The sequence below is a fragment of the Haliotis rubra genome, unplaced genomic scaffold (genome assembly GCF_003918875.1).
Source record: "Haliotis rubra isolate DU_JTF1 unplaced genomic scaffold, ASM391887v1 Scf116, whole genome shotgun sequence".
In the NCBI taxonomy this organism is placed as follows: Eukaryota; Metazoa; Mollusca; class Gastropoda; order Lepetellida; family Haliotidae; genus Haliotis; species Haliotis rubra.
Window position 1 is genome coordinate 893,112 of NW_025765070.1, and position 24,189 is coordinate 917,300.

The 24,189-nt window shown below is 40.7% G+C and overlaps 1 protein-coding gene across 3 annotated transcripts in view; it reads right to left on the reverse strand.

Moving 5' to 3' along the window:
* The window catches only part of LOC124256139 (GTP cyclohydrolase 1-like), an 80,818-nt gene that overhangs the window by 21,762 nt on the left and 34,867 nt on the right, over positions 1–24,189 (reverse strand). For all 3 annotated transcript variants that reach the window (XM_046690105.1, XM_046690099.1, XM_046690112.1), the window contains exons 3-5: positions 22,351–22,406; positions 10,811–10,842; positions 8,605–8,689 (exon numbers count right to left, since the gene is read on the reverse strand). In XM_046690105.1, coding sequence (XP_046546061.1) covers positions 8,605–8,689; positions 10,811–10,842; positions 22,351–22,406 — 173 coding nt within the window. The remainder of the gene's footprint in view (positions 1–8,604; positions 8,690–10,810; positions 10,843–22,350; positions 22,407–24,189) is intronic.

Below are 24,189 nucleotides of genomic sequence, written 5' to 3' on the forward strand. Positions count from 1 at the left end.
ATCAGTCATGTGAAATAGAATGTCTCATCATGAAACATGTTATAGAACAAACTTTATGGATAACAACTTCTTTTTATTCGTGAGTGCGACGTTTCGATACAGATTCTTGTACCGTTGTCAAGCATAATGGGACATGAAGAGGGGGGAAGTGTATATATACTGGATGTGACAATGTGACAAAGAAAACAACATAATTAACATAATTGGCTAGGCAGAAGGCTGATGAAGCCAGAGAGTAGACAAAGGACAGGCGTAGAAGCCAATGATGTACAAATGATAATGACATGTTTATACAGCAGTGAGTTTATACAGTGGATTGGGCTTGGTGGATGAGTGCATCATAAGCGGATGGAATGAAGTATCCTTGGTCTCGGTTGATGGTGGGCTTTTGGCGCTTTGATGTGGATGGCTTCGGTGAGCTTGGCGCTTAGTGAAGTCTGTTTGTTTGTTAGAGAGAATGGTGATGTCAGACCACTCTATTTGATGATTGGGGCTTGCTTTGATGTGGTCGGAAATGGCTGATTTGCTGTCGGAATTGGTAACAGAGGTCTGATGTTCTTTCACTCGGGGTGTTGATGGGTCGGGACGTTTCGCCTATGTAGCTCTGCCCACAATCACAGTTTATTTTGTAGATGACACATTTTGGGTTGTTGTTCTTTACGGTGGCGGGTTTTCTTCCATTGGCATGGAGAATGTTGTTAAGGTTGGAGGTCTCGGAGAAGGTGGTATCTATGCCAGCTTGATCTTTCAGGAGGCGGCTGATTTGATGTGACGGTTTGCCAATGTAGGGGATGGATATCTTGATGGGGGCTAAATCTTGTTTGGGTCTTTTGGTAGGGGGTGACAGGGTGGCAGCGATGGTTCTGTTGACTATTTGGGATGGAACGTGGTTGCGTTCTACGAAGACTTTCTTGAGGTGTTCGATTTCATCTTGTAGTTTAGTTGAGCAGATGTTCTTGGCCCTTCTGGTTAGTGTGGAGATGATGCCGGTCTTAACTTTAGGTGGATGATTGGAGTTGTAGTGGATATACTGATCCGTATGGGTGGGTTTTCTGTATACAGTGGTCTGGAGTTGGTTGCTGGAGGTGCGGGACACAAGGACGTCAAGGAAAGGTAGTTGCTGGTTCTGCTCGGTTTCCATGGTGAACTTGATGCGGGGATGTTGGTTGTTGAGATGGGTAAGAAGCTGAGTGGGATCTTGCTGAGGTAGGAGGATGACGAAGGTGTCATCCACTTTGCGATACCAACATGTGGGTTTGAAGGGTGCAGTATCCAGTGCTTTATCTTCCAGGTCCGTCATGTAAATTTCGGTTAGGATGGGGGATAAGGGGGAGCCCATGGGAAGTCCATGAATTTGTTCATAGATCTCGTCCCCCCAGGTGAAGTAGGTGGAGTTGATGCAGGTTGAGGTGAGACTGATGATGGAGTCGGTTGAGAGGCTGGTGTTGAGGGGTTGTTGAAGTTTATCAATTCTGTGGCGTAAGGCTTGGAGCTCTTCTTCTCTTGGTACATTAGTAAATAGGTCCACAACATCAGACCTCTGTTACCAATTCCGACAGCAAATCAGCCATTTCCGACCACATCAAAGCAAGCCCCAATCATCAAATAGAGTGGTCTGACATCACCAATCTCTCTAACAAACAAACAGACTTCACTAAACGCAAGCTCACCGAAGCCATCCACATCAAACGCCAAAAGCCCACCATCAACCGAGACCAAGGATACTTCATTCCATCCGCTTATGATGCACTCATCCACCAAGCCCAATCCACTGTATAAACTCACTGCTGTATAAACATGTCATTATCATTTGTACATCATTGGCTTCTACGCCTGTCCTTTGTCTACTCTCTGGCTTCATCAGCCTTCTGCCTAGCCAATTATGTTAATTATGTTGTTTTCTTTGTCACATTGTCACATCCAGTATATATACACTTCCCCTCCTTCATGTCCCATTATGCTTGACAACGGTACAAGAATCTGTATCGAAACGTCGCACTCACGACCGAATAAAAAGAAGTTGTTATCCATAAAGTTTGTTCTATATTGTACTTCCCAACTTCTAAAATGCCACTCAAAGAAGAAATGAAACATGTTCTTTGTATATCTGGACTTATGTTTGCAATCTAGTTTATTTATTTTACTCAAAATGTCCAAACACAATTTTTACATTAACTGCAGTGAAATCGTGTGTCCCTCCAATATTAATAACCTCAGTCCATATTATCCAAGTGTAGATGTCAGAAAATGGATACGTACACATATTTTGTTTCATGTTAGTTGTAGCTGGACGATCACATGTCAACAAACTGTTTTCGCGGTGGAAATAACAAGACTGTGTGAAACCTCATCAGTGACAGGTCAAATTGCGGGGGATTGCTGAGAAACGTGTGCACAGCTGATTGCTATTTCTTACTCTGTTATACCAATACACACGGTAATCTGTATCCCTGCATATAAGACAATGCTAAACAAAAACAAAGTATAACTGAAAACGTAAATAATCTTGTCTGGTGATGTTGCAAATTTGACGTCTTTACTGATAAGTCGTCTTCTCTTGTTTGTTTGACAAGTCTAACCTGTAGATGAGTCGAGCCTTCTACAGACTGCCTTTTTGGTCTTCAAAATTCGGCTTCGGCTTACCTACGGTATATATATATATATATGAAAGAGAGAGAGAGAAGGAGAGAGAGAGAGAGATGGAGAGAGAGAGAGGGAGAGAGAGAGAGAGGGAGGAGAGAGGAGGTATATATTCGATAAAGATGGGCACAGTCAAACAAGGAACACTCAAATACACCCTGGTAAATTATAGTAAAGAAGTCGTCCATATCATCTGCCACCCTTGTATGCTTGCATCTGTAAATTTTCTGTCAGTAGGACAGGCACCATTCCTATCTATGAGCCCAATATTTTTGCGATAAAGGATTTGATACCAGACGAATCATACGCCTTATTTGAACATGCTAATTTGGATAAAAGATAAAAGTTCAAGTTGTTCCATGACAACAAAAGTACCACTTACACACTTGCCAGCTATCCATATGAAGTTAAAACAAATATCAAATAGTTATCATTCAAAATAATTCTGATGATACAACATCTATTACATCATGGCCATAAATCTTATATTTTGGCTAAAGTCAGACTAATACTAAACTTCCAGATTTTCAATAAAAGTCCACTATCTCCACTATAAACAAGAGTCATCAAGATCTGACTCACATATCTGCCAAGTTTTGCTGAAAGATATTAAGAAGTTTTCCAGTTGTGCTCCAGAAACGAAACCTACCCCGCCCTTTTGAGACTAGTAAGTCTGAAATGTTTCCATGGAAACCTAGAAAAATAAAAATGACAAAAATCTGCAAATAGCAAAAGGCACCACTTCAAGATCTGACTCACATATCTGCCAAGTTTTGCTGAAAGATATTGAGAAGTTTTCCAGTTGTGCTCCGGAAACAAAACCTACCCCTCCCTTTTGAGACTAAGTCCGAATTTTGTCCATGGAAACTGAGAAAATAATAAATCACAAAAATCTGCAAATAGCAAAAGGCACCACTTCAAGATCTGACTCACATATCTGCCAAGTTTTGCTGAAAGATATTGAGAAGTTTTCAAGTTGTGCTCCGGAAACGAAACCAACCCCTCCTTTTGGGAAAAATAAAAATGCCAAAAATCTGCAAATAGCAAAAGGCACCACTTAAGGTTCTGTTTGATATATCTACCAAGTTTTGTTAAAATATATTGAACGGTTCTTGAGTTATACTCTGGAAACGAAGCCCACCCTCCCTTTTGGGATTAAGTCCGAATCATTTCCATGAAAATCGGGAAAAATAAAAATGCCCAAAACTTTAGGATCTGTTTGATATATCTACCAAGTTTTGTTGAAAAATATTATACAGTTTTTGAGTTGTGCTCTGGAAACGAAAGCAATCCTTACTTTTTTAGACTAAGTCCAAAATGTTTCCATGGAAACCAAGAAAAATAAAAATGCCTAAAATCTGCAAATAGCAAAAGGCACCACTTAAGGTTCTGTTTGATATATCTACCACATTTTGTTGAAAAATATTGAACGGTTCTTGAGTTATGCTCCAGAAACAAAATGATTACGGACGGACGGATGGACGGACAGACAGACGAGGCGATGACTATATCCCACCGCATTACATGCCGGTGGGATAAAAATTGAGACATAAAATATATTTAAAATAAAAGTGCTTTCATAAACTGGTGCTTGCCAAAAAGTGAGCATCCACCGGTAAACATCAACTGTATACTCTCATCATTGGGTTTATTCAAATTGCGCAGTAAAAATGGTTCCAGTGTCACTTAAGCTCTTTGTCCCAAGGATGGTTCCAATGTCACTTAAGCTCTTTGCCCCAAGGATGGTTCCAATGTCACTGGAGCTATTTGTCCTAAGGATGGTTCCAATGTCATGGAAGCTCTTTGCCCCAAGGATGGTTCCAGTGTCACTTAAGCTCTTTGCCCCAAGGATGGTTCCAGTGTCACTTAAGCTCTTTGTCCCAAGGATGGTTCCAGTGTCACTGAAGCTCTTTGTCTCAAGGATGGTTCCAGTGTCACTGGAGCTCTTTGCCCCAAGGATGGTTCCAATGTCACTGAAGCTCTTTGCCCCAAGGATGGTTCCAGTGTCACTGAAGCTCTTTGCCCAAAGGATGGTTCCAGTGTCACTGAAGCTCTTTGCCCCAAGGGTGGTTCTAGTGTCACTGAAGCTCTTTGCCCCAAGGATGGTTCCAGTGTCACTTAAGCTTTTTGTCCCAAGGATGGTTCCAGTGTCACTGAAGCTCTTTGTCTCAAGGATGGTTCCAGTGTCACTGAAGCTCTTTGTCCCAAGGATGGTTCCAATGTCACTGAAGCTCTTTGCCCCAAGGATGGTTCCAGTGTCATTTAAGGTCTTTGTCCCAAGGATGGTTCCAATGTCACTGAAGCTCTTTGTCCGAAGAATGGTTCCAGTGTCACTGAAGCTCTTTGTCTCAAGGATGGTTCCAATGTCACTGAAGCTCTTTGCCCCAAGGATGGTTCCAATGTCACTGAAGCTCTTTGTCCCAAGGATGGTTCCAATGTCACTGAAGCTCTTTGCCCCAAGGATGGTTCCAATGTCACTGAAGCTCTTTGTCCTAAGGATGGTTCCAGTGTCACTTAAGCTCTTTGCCCCAAGGATGGTTCCAGTGTCACTGAAGCTCTTAGTCCCAAGGATGGATCCAGTGTCACTGAAGCTCTTTGCCCCAAGGATGGTTCCAATGTCACTGAAGCTATTTGTCCTAAGGATGGTTCCAATGTCACTTAAGCTCTTTGCCCCAAGGATGGCTCCAATGTCACTGAAGCTCTTTGTCCGACGGATGGTTCCAGTGTCACTTAAGCTCTTTGTCCTAAGGATGGTTCCAATGTCACTTAAGCTCTTTGCCCCAAGGATGGCTCCAATGTCACTGAAGCTCTTTGTCCGACGGATGGTTCCAGTGTCACTTAAGCTCTTTGCCCCAAGGATGGTTCCAGTGTCACTTAAGCTCTTTGTCCCAAGGATGGTTCCAGTGTCACTTAAGGTCTTTGTCCCAAGGATGGTTCCAATGTCATTTAAGCTCTTTGCCCCAAGGATGGTTCCAATGTCACTGAAGCAATTTGTCCCAAGGATGGTTCCAATGTCACTGAAGCCATTTGTCCGAAGGATGGCTCCAATGTCACTGAAGCTCTTTGTCCCAAGGATGGTTCCAATGTCACTGAAGCTCTTTGCCCCAAGGATGGTTCCAATGTCACTGAAGCTCTTTGTCCCAAGGATGGTTCCAGTGTCACTTAAGCTCTTTGCCCCAAGGATGGTTCCAATGTCACTGAAGCTCTTTGTCCGAAGGATGGTTCCAATGTCACTTAAGGTCTTTGTCCCAAGGATGGTTCCAATGTCACTGAAGCTATTTGTCCCAAGGATGGTTCCAGTGTCACTGAACCTCTTTGTCTCAAGGATGGTTCCAGTGTCACTTAAGCTCTTTGTCCCAAGGATGGTTCCAATGTCACTTAAGCTCTTTGCCCCAAGGATGGTTCCAGTGTCACATAAGCTCTTTGCCCCAAGGATGGTTCCAGTGTCACTTAAGGTCTTTGTCCCAAGGATGGTTCCAATGTCACTGAAGCTCTTTGTCCCAAGGATGGTTCCAGTGTCACTGAAGCTCTTTGCCCAAAGGATAGTTCCAATGTCACTGAAGCTATTTGTCCCAAGGATGGTTCCAATGTCACTGAAGCTATTTGTCCCAAGGATGGTTCCAATGTCACTGAAGCTCTTTGTCCCAAGGATGGTTCCAATGTCACTGAAGCTATTTGTCCCAAGGATGGTTCCAGTGTCACTGAAGCTCTTTGCCCCTAGGATGATTCCAGTGTCACTTAAGCTCTTTGCCCCAAGGATGGTTCCAGTGTCACTTAAGGTCTTTGTCCCAAGGATTTCTCCCAGTTAATGTTACCATTTCTTTGACGAACATTTTGGGTGGTAGTTTAGTGTAATTTCAGCCAAAATACAGGATTTATAACTATGATGTAATAGAGGTAGTAATTAATGCAGAATTATAGCCCATATTATATCTTTTAAAGTACTGCAAATTTCCTTGTAAAGACAGTAACTATTAGCCCACAGCTACGTCTGTGCACAAAGATGCGGAAACCTCACTTCTTTCCAAAATCTTGCACATAGACAGCTGCTTAGGGAGGTGGGAGGAGGTAATTCTGATAGTAATAGAGGTAATATTCTTAGAAGTATATGCAATGATGACAATATGAAAATCTGAACAATAATCAGATATGTGATACCTTCTCTGAATTACTGTTATGTATTTCATACATTCTTTAAATGATGAACTTATGAGGTCACTTATGGTTATTTGACACTATCGATTTTTCTGACGTTACTCCCTGGTAAGGACCTTCACATGACTTTGGCCTGTATCAGATGTTGTAGACAAATGTACTCCCCTTCTGAAACTGCTGCACAGCCACACCCAATCCCAACTTTTCTGTTCACAGAAAGGAACAAATTTGGGCTTTTAAAACATGATAAAAGTTTGGGCAGCAATCATGGGTCCTGTTTAATAGACAACCTCAAAGAAGTAAAATTAAGTGTGAATCCCACCGAAGATCCTGTTTGAAACTGATGACCAAGCTGATCGAGTGGTAGATAGCTACTGTAGCTTTGGTAATATCTTGATTAGATTTAGTTTTACAAGAGATAAATTATCTCTTGGGCAGGACTGGTGTAATTCCAATGGCCTAAAGGACCCATGGCAGAACTGATTCTTTGCTACAAAGTTGGGAAGGGCTTGAAAGGCAATGGACTTCCAATTCCTCTCTTGCATAAGACTTGAATACTCTAATGCATGAAGCTAAGATACTGTAGCAGCAGTTGCCATTGCAGATAGAGAAGCTTCTCAAAGTTGTTAAGCAGTGTTGCCTTTGCCAGTTGTTGAATGGGTTCAGTTAAGAGAGGTAATAAATATTGCAAGTGCAACTTATGTATAGCTGACAGCAAAGAGGACTTCTTTTGGAAATCTTAAGTGTGACAGCAGCCACCAAAACAGGACTTATGGAAATGATGTAATAGAGGAAGAAGGTTCGTAAGAATTACCCACATTCACAAACTTACACACCTAATTGACAGCACAAACACACAGTGACCTAACACACTTAGCCACCAAAACTGAAGTCTTAAAACTGTCAGTCCAGATCACATGCTCTGTGTACCCGACATGTAGCTTGACACTGTTCCCATTCAGGACTTGAACACCAATTCTCATGGTGAGGCAGCAATCTTTAACCCTTCAACCCTGTACAATAGCTGTGGTGGTGTCAGCCTACCTCATCACTAAGCTACAAACTACACTGTGATGTGCCATGCCTCCAACATGACTCTCTTTATCTGTAAAGTTGGGCACAAACCTCAATCATCAAATAGTGTTACGTCAATGACAGATTGCCCAACACTATAAAGCTGTGCCTACTATGTTCTTTTTCATTTCTGATCAGCAGTCATCTTAGTGACAAAGACTGGCCACTTCTTTATCCAAACAGTTAGGATGTTTAATGGCAACTAAACTGGATTGCAAAATGTTGCATTGTCGACAAAAGGAAACGCCACCAGTCCTTTCTGAATATTACCAGTTTCAGAGTTAATGTTAATGTGATAGTAAGTGCTATGTTAAGTGTTCTGTTTCATGTGATTATCAGTAAACCATCACTGAAACACTCTTCATTGAACCTTATTATGGTAACAAACATTCATGCTACGTAGCACTGTTGCTAGAATTGGTGAATCCATTCTTGAAAGACACTTTGTTGTCACAAAACTATCTGTCCAGAAACTTGGATGGCTGGTCAGACAGACAACTAACTCGGTCAAGGACCAGTAAAGCTAATAATAAATGTGAAGATTCTAACAAATAAAAAAACTATGGGTCTGATTTCCAGTTGCTCAATGACGCAGATGCTCTAGAATCACTTCCCAACAAACATCTGTAGAAAGCAGCTTTCAGATCAGTTCTCCCTGTCCATCCGGACTGATGTAGTACATGATGGTAATATGGTGCAAAAAATACACTGACTGTCAATATGTGATGTACTTACGTGGCCTCTATAACTACTGCTACTCCGGAGGGATGGATGGCTTCTGTTATGGCAACTGCTATCTGTTTGGTCAGCCGCTCTTGCACTGAAATCATACAAAAAAACTATTTAAGACCGTGGGTAATCATAGATATTAGTGATGAGAGGAAATCCTACCACGGTCCAGTAGGAAGGGTATATTTGGTACTGGATGATATTTCACTCAGCAGAGATATTTTGTCTTCAAACAGTGGAAACTGTATTTGGTTTTTGCTATTCATGACTCTAATTATGATGCAATAGGTGAGGTGAGGTGAAATTGGGTTTAACGTCGTACTTGAGAATATTTCGCTCATATGACAACGTGCATGCGTATGTATGTGTATGTGCGGCTGCTTGTACTAGCCCAGACTGAAGCTGGTTTTATAGTGCTAGCCCACTGAGATACCATGCCGCAGTGAAGCATGAATACCCCACTCAGACACATTATTATGCCGAACGCCAGGCAGGGACCAACAAGTACCATATTTTAAGTCTTTTGGTATGACGCGGTCGGGGATGGAACCCGCGACCTTAATCTCCGGGCGGACGCTCTAACCACTACACCACGGGGGTGGTTTATGATGCAAAAATGTTTTTATTATCTATCTTATTTTTGAAGAATAATTAATATACACAACAAACATTCTTGTGACACATACATTTTGGGATAAATTTGATCAAGTCTAACCCAAACCATTAAAAACACGTCCATACTACAATAACAGAGCTTACAAATGCTGTGACTGTTTGAAAACCTGGTGAAATTTACTTATATGTGCAATTTCATGAAAAAACGAGTCAGCTTGTGGGTATTTAAACATGAGTTGAAGATAGATTTTTTTCATTGTGGATAAAGACACGTTCAATGAGTGTTACCTGAAAAAAAAAGAGAATTTCGAACCACAAGTAAACTCTTTTGGTGTCAACGCTTTCTGAAAATGAATGGTGGAGGGAACTAGGAATGCTCCAAGCCGGAACCTCACGACGGGAAATTGCTCGTCGATATTATGTCCATAGGAACACTGTATGGAACTTGTGGCATTGACATCAGAAAACCAATCACGTCAGAGGCCTTCCCCCCGCAGTGACCGACCAGCACTGGTGGTCATACCCGGTATTAGAGTGTGAACTGTGAATTAAGCCTGACAACATTCACATGGCCATCTTACTGTTTACAAACATGTCTAATCCAAGATTAATCCAAGGAACTATTCACAAGTTCAGTGACAGACATTTTAGCAGATGTGTTTCCCACAATCAGCTGTTCATTTTGTTATTCAAGCTGATGCAACACTGTAAATGGTGCTACAGTTTGTAGGCAAATAATATTATAAGAGAGAGTTATTTCATGAAACACATTGTCTTCATTAACTTCTCTGTTTATTCCAGTGTGTACCATATAGAAGGAAATATTATTGAATTTTCAATTATTTAGTAATGCCAGGTCATATATTCCTTACATAAAGAATACTGCGCCTGTTTAATTAGCAACAATTAAGTCATTTAATTCCCCTGTAGAAATCACCGCCCTGGATATTGCTATAGGTGGCAAGGCAAAATACAAATTTGTTTTAGATTACCAGCCATGAAAGACTAAACGTTCACAATGTTTATGAGTTACATTACAAACAAAAATAATATGCCAACATTTCAACCATAAACTTTTATACCCACAACTGCTTTGTTTTTTATCTTGATTTCTGGTTGGATTCAGGTGTCACAAACAAACGGTTACAAGAACTCTTTTTAAGACGATTTTTGTACAGTACCAAAGTTTCTATGGTGTGAAAACACGCATTCAAGGATCAGGGATAAACCATGTTCTGCAGTCTGCCATTGTCAGCCAATGCAAAGTTCTACCCAGTGATAATGGAACTGGTTTTGTACAGTGAGAGATCACATGCAGTGTTGCAAATATTCAACTTTTCCACGTTTCTGATGGCTGATAGAAGATACTGAGTTTCATCGTAAACTCTGCAGCACATGACAATTGTGCTGGCATCATCAAAAGGCCTGTTGTGTGACTGGACTTTCTGGTCCAGACTCACCTTGACTGTGATGTCGGGGACTTACTTAGATTCCACCACTGTCTGGCTTCTAGTCTTGGACAACAGGGCTTTTTAACATCAACTGTAAATTTCAATCAACTGATTACATTTTTATTTCAAAATATATGATATCCTACCTTGGAGGCGACGGCTGAAAACTTCTACAATTCTGAAAAAGAAAAGGGACATTTACAGAATATGTGAATGAACTTGCACCTTTGGCATGACATCATGTAAATATTCATTATTCAAATTTCATCTTCAAATTTAGACACAATAAACCCTGCCAAGGTGGCCTTTGTACTGTTGAAACAGACACAGCACTCATTGCTAGAACACACAAGGCACTCATTTCTGGAACACACACAGAACTCACTGTTGGAACACACACCAACACTCACTGTTGGAACACACATAACACTCACTGTTTGAACACACACTGTTGGAACACACACAACACTCACTGATGGAACACACAGCACTCACTGTTGGAACACACACAGCACTCACTGTTGGAACACACACAGCATCCACTGTTGGAACACACACAGCACTCACTGTTGGAACACACACAGCACTCACTGTTGGAACACACACAGCACCCACTGTTGGAACACACACAGCACTCACTGTTGGAACACACAACACTCACTGTTGGAACACACACAGCACCCACTGTTGGAACACACACAGCACTCACTGTTGGAACACACAGCACTCACTGTTGGAACACACAGCACTCACTGTTGGAACACACACAGCACCCACTGTTGGAACACACACAGCACTCACTGTTGGAACACACAGCACTCACTGTTGGAACACACAACACTCACTGTTGGAACACACACAGCACTCACTGTTGGAACACACAGAGCACTCACTGTTGGAACACACACAGCACTCACTGTTGGAACACACAACACTCACTGTTGGAACACACAGAGCACTCACTGTTGGAACACACACAGCACTCACTGTTGGAACACACACAGCACCCACTGTTGGAACACACACAGCACTCACTGTTGGAACACACAGAGCACTCACTGTTGGAACACACAACCCACTCACTGTTGGAACACACACAGCACTCATTTCTGGAACACACACAGAACTCACTGTTGGAACACACACCAACACTCACTGTTGGAACACACACAACACTCACTGTTGGAACACACACAACACTCACTGTTGGAACACACACAACACTCACTGTTGGAACACACACAACACTCACTGTTGGAACACACACAACACTCACTGTTGGAACACACACAACACTCACTGTTGGAACACACACAACACTCACTGTTGGAACACACACAACACTCACTGTTGGAACACACAACACTCACTGTTGGAACACACACAGCACTCACTGTTGGAACACACACAACACTCACTGTTGGAACACACACAACACTCACTGTTGGAACACACACAACACTCACTGTTGGAACACACACAGCACCCACTGTTGGAATACACACAGCACCCACTGTTGGAATACACACAGCACTCACTGTTGGAGCACACACAACACTCACTGTTGGAGCACACACAGCACTCACTGTTGGATCACACACAGCACTCACTGTTGGAGCACACACAGCACTCACTGTTGGAGCACACACAGCACTCACTGTTGGAGCACACACAACACTCACTGTTGGAGCACACACAGCACTCACTGTTGGATCACACACAGCACTCACTGTTGGATCACACACAGCACTCACTGTTGGAACACACACTGTTGGAGCACACACAACACTCACTGTTGGATCACACACAGCACTCACTGTTGGAGCACACACAGCACTCACTGTTGGATCACACACATCACTCACTGTTGGATCACACACAGCACTCACTGTTGGATCACACACAGCACTCACTGTTGGAACACACACTGTTGGAGCACACACAACACTCACTGTTGGATCACACACAGCACTCACTGTTGGAGCACACACAGCACTCACTGTTGGAGCACACACATCACTCACTGTTGGATCACACAACACTCACTGTTGGATCACACACAGCACTCACTGTTGGATCACACAGCACTCACTGTTGGAACACACACAGCACTCACTGTTGGAGCACACACAGCACTCACTGTTGGAACACACACAGCACTCACTGTTGGAGCATTGCTTCATCATGTCCCATGTCACATTTCAATGAAAAATTACTGGTAACCACAAATAATGATTTAGATGGCCATAACGACTTTTATTCATACTTGAGGTTCATGGATAAGATATAGCCACTCGTATGTATGATTTCATTTTTCATATTACATGTATTAGAATTGTAATGTGTATTCCTTTTGTTATTACATTTTCCAGAAACATAATGTAAACATAAACAACTTCCATTATCATTTTGGAGATAAACATACTGTGTTTGAAAATTAGATGATAGTCTCTAAATTAATCATTTGAAACCTCATGTGATTAATTTAGAGACAATCAATTCGGTCTAACATTCATCTAATTTACAAACACAGTATGTTTATCTCCATTCTACCATAACCGATTTAACATCGAACTACCTCGTCTTGCGGAAGACACTGCATAATCCAGCATTGGACGAGCTGCGAATTGAACTCGTCTGTGAAGGGAGTGGTAGGTTCGGTTTGTATTTTTTTTAACATTGCAACATAAAAATATATTCTGTCCAAAGAAAACAAACTACTGTTTATTCAATGCAATAATGTAACACCTAAGAACTTGGTTTTTATAATCATAACTCCACAAGACCGAAACCAGCCTATTGTTTTGTGTGCCGTGTTACTGTACCCCCCTGGCCAGACGATAATGGAATCGTCTGACCTACTTATTTTCTTTTTGAAGTAGACAGTTATGCAACAGTTTGAAATGGTGGACGAGCCAGTGTTTACATTTTGCGAAAGGTTGAAATTCGAAGTGACAGTGGAAAATACTTGACTGTCGAACCTGAACCCTGCAGAATCGAAGAATAGATCCTTTTCTGATCGACCTATGACCTGCAACACTTTAAAGACTGTTGACCGGCAAGTGTCAATCATGATTTCACGTACGTGCCTCCACCCCGGCACGCGACGAAAGAGTGACAGTGCTGCTTTGTGTACATGCGACTAGCTTGGGATTACTTGGAACATTGTTCTCAACATTTGGGACTAGATTGTGGCCAAGCTTTTCAAAGTGTACAAACATAGCACTGACAGCCTTGCAGGGAAGGAAGCAGAGAGTGGAATTCTCATGGTTCAATTTTTGAAATTTTGAACAATGAAACGGGACATGATGGAGTATGAGTGGCAAATTTTGTGTTTCGCCTGACCGTTATCTTGCGAATTTCCCATTCTAAACGGAAACAAATATACCATTTACCAGGTAGGTAAATGTTTATGAACGTTTTGCCGCACAAATAGGGATAGATAGGGATGTATTTTTACAAGGTTTTCTGATTTATATGTTAGATATTGTTTGTTTATGTTTGGGGCTGTGTATTGTAATTGAGTTTGAATATTTTTAAGATAGAATAACAAGGTAATAATTATGATAGTGAGGTTCCCTAATAATTGTGGAGGAGAAATCGTATAAATTGTATTTTTTTTTAGTTTTAATAAATGTTTCATCAGCATTTCCATCACGTCTGTTGTGTTGATATTAGTCATGTTGGTGGCCAAGCTGAAGTAGTGCGGTAGTGTTGTATACGTGCGCAGTGAAGCGCCGTGAAATCAGACGCATTTTCAATCCAAATTTATACCAAATTGATTTTATGGATTGACCAATCAAATTCGAGCATTTGACGTAGCCATGGTAGAATACCAGATCATCTTGCGGTTTAATGGGACTTCAGTAAGAGTAACAGGCATGAAACTCAATCCAGAGAAAATAACTTATTGTGACATATTTACATTTTCCGACATCAGACAAAACATATTTCTGTTTTCTGAAATGTTTGACGACCTTTTCCTCTAAAAGTCAAAGTACAATACACACAATTGTACTTGCCATTTTTGGATGTAAAATGCCAGTTATAAAATTCATACAGGTTGTTATACAGGTGTTCCCAGAAGCATCTTACAACTTCGGAATTTTAATAGGTACAATAAAACTTTCATTTAAGGAGGAAAGAGCTCCATATTTATTGCACTGTTGTACTTCACTTGATGATGATTTTCAAATTAACCCAGCAGTCTAAAGGTTAGTATTGACCCTTCCAACAAGCCAGTCTGTATATGAAACACAAAACATTCAGCTGAACAAGTGTGGTGTAGATGATAATTTTCATCTGGCCAACCCAACTCCCACACAAACTCTTATTGATTCTCACATATGGCCTGTGTGTAGCCATTAGCAGTTGCAGAGTCAGGAAATGAAAGAATTCCTGCTCAAACCTGTTACTTGTATGTAAGGTATGGATTGGCTATATATGGCAATGGAGGAAATATGGCCACAGACTAAGTGGAGAGTAGAGTTTTCAGAGTGAGAGTTGAAAGGATGGTGAATGTCACTTCCGCAAGAGCTAAGTTAAGAAGGATCACTTCGTAAGGGCAATCAATATTACTGACTCAGCAATCATGAAGACAAATCTGCCTCCAATCAGAAGGCCACAGGTTTATCACTATATACTATCCATGCATTTACAGTCCAATAACTTTAGTTTGGGGATATACATGCCTACTGTACCTCAAACATGATTACTTGCCTTAACTCAGCGTATTCAGTTAACTGAAGGTATTCATGATCAGATAACTTCTTGCCATCTGACCAAATTGGCCAGATGCAGTACAATTTGAAGTACCATGCTTCTTGCCCCCTTAGTAAAAGGTGGTAAATAGTATTGAATGTGCACTATTCATCAAATGACACAAAGACCCCATGCTAATCACCTACCTGATTATATCTAGTTGCGTGGGTCTACTCCCATTTGTGAGAACTCCCAGTTGTGAGACTCCCAGTTATGAGACAGTGGAGTAGGTAATTAACAACGAAAACACACCATACTCCCCTGTCTGATAGAATGGATTCACCCTAGCTAATTACTGATATACTATGTAACTTGTATCTTGTGAAGGTAACTTAATGAAACTTTATAAGATAAATTGATTAACATACTCAGGTAAACACTTCGTGTAGATAACTTCGTGATCAAAGAGAAATTAATTTACCTACTCAGATTTACTCCGTCGCCGAAACTACAAGCTATAGTTTAAGAAATAACTCTGAAATAACTCTGAAATTTACAGTCGAAATGCCCCTTATGCCAAACCCTTTCTACCCGACACAATAAATTTATGGAATGCCCTACCAAATTCCAAAGAGTCATGCAGTCTCAAAGAATTTTAAAACCTAATTACAAATTATTTATATTGATCTTAATGATGGCTCTTGTTTTCATCAAAACGTTCATTGCTGCCTCAGGCTTGGATCTAGCGACCCAAACGCCGATAAGTATAACAGACATTTAATAGGCAGTGCATGTTGCTCTTGTGGATATCAACTACCCCTTATTACCTGGATAATTTTTTGAACGGAAACAAAGAATTTACTTCTTGTGTAAACCAGAAAATAGTTGAATCCGTCCACGATTATATCATCAAGACACAACCTTCAAATTTTCACAGGGAAATACTGAAATTAACTCAACCTTCTCGTGATTGATTTATATTCCTACAATAGATTGTTAGACACACACAACTGTAAGTCTCTAATTATGACTTCTTAGAGAATAGTTGTATTTGATGTAATCTGTATATATTTATATGTACTTAAAAATATATTTATGCAATAGTCAGTATCGATGATGTCACATCCTCCATTTCATTTTATATTTTATGTTGCATGGGAGCGGTGTTAACATAAGCAGTAATACTTCACCAATCCCAATTCATTTTCATAAATAATAATAAAATATGTTTAAACCAAAATGACTTTCAAACTTCATAATAGTCAATAAAAATGTGATCATAATTACATATTCTTCTGAATAAATAACATATTCAATGAACTATTTCTTCTGTGTAAATATAATCTTTGATAATCTATGTCATTAGTCAACTCATCAATGAACTATGCCTCCTGTGGGTACTGGGCTGGGCTGATCCCACTTTCATTGTAGGGATGTGGAAACACCACCTATGTGCACTGAACCATTAATTAATGTGTCTCACAACTGGGAGGACACCAGTTGCGTGCACGGGTACAGACTCAAGTTAGCATACCACAGGAAGGGTCTGGTTCTCACTGAACAGGAAAACCTCACAGGCCAGAGGTGTAAGCAGCCCCATCAACACCATACCCTCAAACCTTTTATGTCTGCAGATACCACCTTGCTTTTCCACTCCAAACAAATGTATTACATCTAGATCTCAAGAACTTGTAAAAATTCATCGATTACCCAAGTCTCAGGTTGACACAAGAAGTACAACAGTAACTGGCCAAGAATGATACAACCCCATGTTCCAAAATAAAAAAGGGGGCGGTGGGGTAGCCTAGTGGTTAAAGCGTTGGCTCGTCACGCCGAATACCCGGGTTCGATTCCCCACATGGGCATAATGTGTGAAACCCATTTCTGGTGTCCCCCGCCGTGATATTGCTGGAATATTGCTAAAAGCGGCGTAAAACTAAACTCAGTCAGTCAGTCAGTCCAAAATAAACTCGGTGTTTGATAGACCAACACTAGATCGCGAGATCTGCAAAGATATGTGTAGTTTCAGAACCAAATTCTGTATACTGAAATGGTAACTGTAATATATTTTACTTTGACTAAAAGCAAAATAAAACTGAAATTATAATTTGGTAACTATTTACTTGTCATCTGAGAGGAATACACAAAAACATGAAAATCAACAATGCTGGAAAGTATAGTCACCATGACTATGCCAGTAGTCTGATATTCAGAGAGTTCTCAAAACTATGATTGTTGTGATTCTATGAACCACCAATGGCAACCACATCAGCACCTGGTATTGTGTGGTCCTGTGCATAGAGTCCGGGTCACAAATCAGCTGAAGTTAACATGTTGACTGCCTATCACGAGTCTACTCGTAGTATCAATTCTTGTCGAATTTGCTGCTCTGAGCTATCTCGTGGCTAAATCAGTGGTATTTTAAAACAAGTTTCACATGTAGGCAAAATAGGCACAGGAAACAATTGTCTCCTGGTGTTCTTTGTTACCGCCAGGAGACGATTGCTTCTTGTGCCTGTTTGCCAACATGTGAAACTTGTTTTAAAATACCACTGATATAGCTACGAGATATCTCGTAGTGGAAAATTTGACCAGAATTGTCACTATGAGTATACTCGTGGTGGCAGTCAACGTGTTAAGCAACGTTGGTTACAGACAGTCCTTAGATGGGTTGTCGTACATAACCGCTTCACTCCTGAGAGTTTCCAGGACTTCAGTCCTGCCTCACTAACTAAGCACACAAAACACATGAGGTCTCGCCCTAAGCAAGTGAGTTTGTTAATCAATTGCCTCTGTTCACCCAGCAGTGAATGGGTACCCAGTGGGATAAGTCATATGACTGTTAACCTTCTAGCGCATCACAGGCACCTTGGGTTATCTTGGGTAATAATGTGTTAACGCCTTGAGCATGCACAAGTGCATGGAAACATGGCGCTTTATAAATAGCCATTACTATCATCAAAGAGCCAATGAGCAGCTACACATCTCACAGAAAACATCTAGTTTCCTCCTCAAACTGGCGACCAAGCATCAGAGTCTCAGCATCAGAATCGTCTGCCATTCCTCATGAAATGCCTGCAGCAATTCCAGCAGATTTGGAGCATATCAAACTTGAATTTGGCATTCTTAATAGTCCCAAAATCAAGGGCTCTTGTAAGACTAAGATCTCGTAACTTTTCTTGTAGCATTCGTACTTACTCAGTCTAAGTAAACTTAGGTTCAGTATTATTCGTTACACTGCTATACAGTCTAACAAAACCTTGTGGAAGTTCGTGTCAGCTGACTTTTTCAATGGACCAATCAGAACACAGCTTACCAAATCGCGAAAGTTGACATTCGCACATACCTTTCGAACCTTTACCTCGAAAATGTTTTGTACCTGAACGATTCCGAATGCTATTTCCGTACGATCGCTTCCGAGTGATGCACATGGAGCACGCCACAAGAGTGAGTAAACAGTCGCTGAGAATAGTGTTTTGTCAGTATTCAAGGATGTCAGCTTGCGGAAATATTAGCTAATGATAGCCGTTTCAACAGAAACCCCAAAGCGTATATTCTGCAGGTCATATATCTGTGTTTTATGCAGGTTTTCATTTGTTATGAGATCAGTGTTGGCGACCGGGGGAGAGAAAATCCATTTTGTAAGTCCCGCCAAACCCTAAATAGTAGCCGTTGATTGGACGGTCATAGGTCGCTCAAAGGTTACCTGACGCGAACTTCCACAAGTTTTTGTTAGACTCAGTATAGCAGTGTAACGAATAATACTGAGCCTAAGTTTACTTAGACTGCATACTTCCTATAGTGTAACATTGACTTACGATAGTGATAACGCGCTACGAGAGCTTTGTGAAACGGGGCCCTGACGTGGAATTTTCTGATTTATTCTAGAACTTAAGGTGTAACAAACCAATATTTCTTAAAGGTCACATGCAACCAAAAAATCAAACATAATTAAAACACAATTATCACTTCTTCATGACATATAATATGCATTGCTGATTATGAAAAAACATATAAACAAAATTATAAGCGTATAATCGCAAATCAAAAGTGCAATATTTTGTACTTGGGTTTACCTCCCTCGAAACGAAGCAGCCGGGATACCGAACCCAGTCAGAGCGGGTGAGTGTGCACTCAAGTGTAACGGCTGGTTCATTTGCAGATGCCGCCTTCACGGCTCATTGTGTGTGTATATATAGAGATGTTGGGTTTTGTAAATACATGCTCATTTTTTGTGTATAACATTTTACAATCAACAGACATCATAACATGTCATGTGTTCAAGTATCACACCTGCCTGTCTGTGTAATTACATAATGTGACAGAGACAGAACTCGGGCCATAAATAAATGCGTTTTGTTTATGGTGTATAGCCTGATTGGTGTTAAGTTCAAATTGCATGTGGTCAGTGATCGCAGTTGTGTATTGAATATTGTCATTAGCAGACAGGCAGGCAGGCAGGCAGGTGTCAATAAAACAAGACATTGAGTTTTGTCTGTGACAGCGACATATCTATATCACAGTTAGAAATTGTGTCAACGCTAAATAATGACATTGCTTTTAAGTATCGACCTGAGAAAGTGACTCGGTAAGAAGAACGTGTGGTGAAATAGACAAATGAAATTATATAAACAGTTTATTTACTGTCATAACATATAAAAAGCTCGCGCCTGTGAGATATCAACAAAACATTATGAAAATAGCTCACACCAAAGCCTTCACCGAGTATTCACCAGACAGCCCGCTTCCAAGTTGCGCGAACCTATTTCACTGTGCACGTGCTATGAGCGCAGCCCAGCTGTTGAAACCCGTATTCCCCAGAAAAGTCTGGGGAAAATTAGTGAAACGTTTGAACTCCGATTTCGCGCGTTTTTTTTCATCGCGTTATTTTTCAACTTTATAAGTTGAATTTGCATTTTTGACGCTTTGTTTCGGTAAGTCCATACCGAAAGGTATCAGAATCTGCAAAGTTGTGTTTTACGTTGCATGTGACCTTTAAAAAAACTTCCATGTCTTGTGAAACATTCTCTCAGCGAACTTGTATCACTGAGAAATGGAAGAAAATGCTTCTCTTCCCTAATAAACTGGTTCAACTGTTGAGTAGCACAGCAAGATCTGATAAACTGACATAATCATCTGATTTCAAAACAACTTAACACATATATCGTGCATACAGTGAGATGACTGTCAGACCGCGTTCCATGACACTCATGAGCTAACCCAGCCTGTGACTTGCCAAGAATCTGCCATGACACTCGTGAGATAACCCAGCCTGTGACTTGCCAAGAATCTGCCATGACACTCGTGAGATAACCCAGCCTGTGACTTGCCAAGAATCTGCCATGACACTCGTGAGATAACCCAGCCTGTGACTTGCCAAGAATCTGCCATGACACTCGTGAGATAACCCAGCCTGTGGCTTGCCAAGAATCTGCCATGACACTCGTGAGATAACCCAGCCTGTGACTTGCCAAGAATCTGCCATGACACTCATGAGCTCTTCAAAGATGGTTTGACAGCTTTCCTCACATATGCCTGAGTCTCACTGCCAAGTTAATGAGAATGCTCTCCAATTAACTTTGCATGAATCTCATTTGATCTAATCTCATGGTGATTGTGTACTACCAAGGATATCAGTATAGGTTCTCATAAAGGTATTAAGACACTACACATTACTACCACGAACCATGCATCCAATCTTGTCTTCAAACGTGTCTGTGGGGTAACATTAAAACTCTGGGTTTATATAGTCACGTTCACCATCTGATCTGTCATGGCTATATCTACCTTACAGTATATGTGGTTAAGTAGCTGTTATTCTCCCCAAGAGTGGGGGTCTTGCAGAAATTTGTATACAACTTTTGTAAATCAGAATGACACTTATAAACCACAAGTGACATCAATATATTGTCTCGCCAGGTTCTCCTTTTACTGAGTAAACCTCTACAGGCAGTTTTGCTGGCATTCTCCATGAAATCCCTGGGATTGCCTGCATCCTGTGGATTTTCTGAGGAACAGCCTTGAATTATTTTACTTATTTTGAAGATTGATATAATTTTGTCTTGCTATTACTGAATACGATTGTAAAATATCGCATTATTGGAAACTTCCAAGATATTGCCGATGCCTGTTTTCGAACCTGCAACCCTTCGCTTAGTAGCGAGTATTATCCACTAGGCTACGAAGGATCGCTGTGAAGAATGAAAATGTTTGTCAGTATGAACCATGTGTTCCTCACAAGACATGCCCACCTATTGGCCCACCCCAATTTCCCTTTGCCGCGGACTTACTTTTTCAAACAAAATGGAGGAGGATTTGATCCAAGTTATGAACCGATCAAAGATATACTTTTGATCCTTCACATAAGCAAAATCACATTGTTGAATGTCAACAGTCTTCGGCTATGACGTCTTTCCAAGTGAGACATCATTCTGACCCTACTACAGAATAAGATATGAATGATATAATAAAATGCTTTTGGGGATAAGGTATATCTGCACAAGTATACATACGATTTTCATCAACTTGTTTTCTACCCTTATAGATCATAAACTCCAATATGTGAGGTCAAAACTGAATCACTTTATTAGAACCAGCATGGATATTCATTTCATGACTTAGTAATAAGTGTTGTTGTTCAACACAAAATGGCTTATACACATGATAGAGTTCACACTGTGTGAATAGCAGAGCCCCTTACTCACCGCATACCAATCCTCCTTACACCATCATTTGATACCTAATTGGTTTATGAACTTAAAATGTCATTTTGAAAGCAATGTCTTGTTTACATAAGTTCAAATTCCTTTAGTTATTTTCAAAGATGTTTCAGGAGACCAGACCAGGTCAAGTCCAGACCAGGTGAGTTAGAAAACTGTACTGTCTGCATGAAACTGCCGCTTTACCAAAGTTGGTCTCTGTTGGAATGTATGAATGGATGATGCTGACTTTTTGAGCAATGAAGCCACAAAATCAAGATTCTTACCTGGCTAATTTACTGAGTCCTAGAATTCTCTTGTTTGGTAGATAACCTATTGAAACCTGAAATGACAAAAAGAAATACTGGTTTGCATGTTTATATTTACATATCAAAAGAATTTTTGTTAAGGGTCCATAAAAATAGTCGAGGATATGAATCTTTTAATTTTTTAACAGTAATGGTACTAAAGGTAGATTTATCCCTTTCCTTTTTTTGACCACAACCCCGTTTTGTGGGGATATATTGTCATCCATTTGTGACTAGATCGTTTAGGTGAGGGTCAAAATTGGGTTTCAATCAACTTGCAGAAATAACAATAAAGAATTGGTAGGTGTCATGAGTGGTGATCGATAAGCCCATCATTCATGATTATGTTTTCATTAAGTTTTAATCCATTGCATACGCAGGGAAAGAAACCTTTCAAAACTTCCCCCTAGACCACAGAATCAGCGAGTGGACAATAATTAGTGGTCCTCTCTGTACTTCACTGGTCCAAAATAACATTCGTAGATTTACTTAACTATTAATACAAAATTCATGGGCCACCAGGACCACTGCAAACTTATCATTTAGTGGTCCTGATGAATTTTTAATGGCCAGGGACCACAGGACCAGCGTCAATTTCTCACACTGCATACGATGGAAGAGTAGCGATCGTCAAAGCAGGCGGGTGGGGTACACCAAAGTGGCCGGCCTTGTCATGATGTATGTAGGGATGGGACAAACTTCCTTTAAATTGGAGATCGAATGCACTATGCCTCATTATTATATGACGGGTACATTTTCCCCCTTCAGATTGGCCCATTTGGTCACATGACAGCGTTGACGCTAAGCAATGTCAACCTCACCACCTCCCGTGGCTAAAAATAGATTTGGGATATTCCAGCTGTGAACTCCGGACTGTGTGCGTCACGCTAGATAAGGAAGCAATAGGCATCGCTTCGTCCCTGTGACTGTGTTGGTTTAGAGTTATGTCCCATCTGTATCAAAATGGCAGACGACATGACACCACGAAGATTCATGACTGTGTATTCAATGTATATAGTACTTTTGTCATAGAATAAAACAATTACTGGCTTCGCCTCGGTGAAAATCACATGTCCAAGGTCGATAAAACATTGGATCAACCTCACTAGAAGTCAATAATTGTATATTGTGGCAGTATTACTCAAAACTGATAAATACATATCAACTTTGAAATGTACTATCCTGCCCTTATCATCCTTAAAAATTGGTTGCAATCAAATCTGTTCCGAATTATTCCATATCATCATACAACTATTACTAGAAATTAGTATTAACATTATGTAATTTTCTGAATAAAATTGATATTTTATACTTATCCTGACTCATGCTCTTTTGCTTGTCTCCTTCCTCTTGCGAACGTTAGTGGAACACTTGTATCTCCTATTGAAGCTCCCTTCAATAAAGAACAGACGTAAAATCCCTACTCACCACAAGTTATCTGTGTGGCGGGAAAGCGGCGCCACCGTACTCCCATGCTTCACTCTCTCCGAATTATGAGCCCGACACTTTAATTTACAGGAAAATCCAAAGTGTCTAGCGGGGAGGTTGGGAGGGCTTATCACATGAGTCAGGATAAGTATAAAATATCAATTTTATTCAGAAAATTACATATTTTTCCTTATCCTGACTCATGCTCTTTTGCTTGTTGAATCCGACGGAGTTGGTGGTGGGTCAAGCTACTTCTGGATTTCATGTAGTGATTTACGTCTTGCATACCCCCCTATGGGAACTTCTGTTACTGCTAGGCTCTGCTGCTGCTGTAACCCTTCACTTCCAGCTTTCTCTGATGGGGGGACCACAATTGTTAACTTTTGGCTT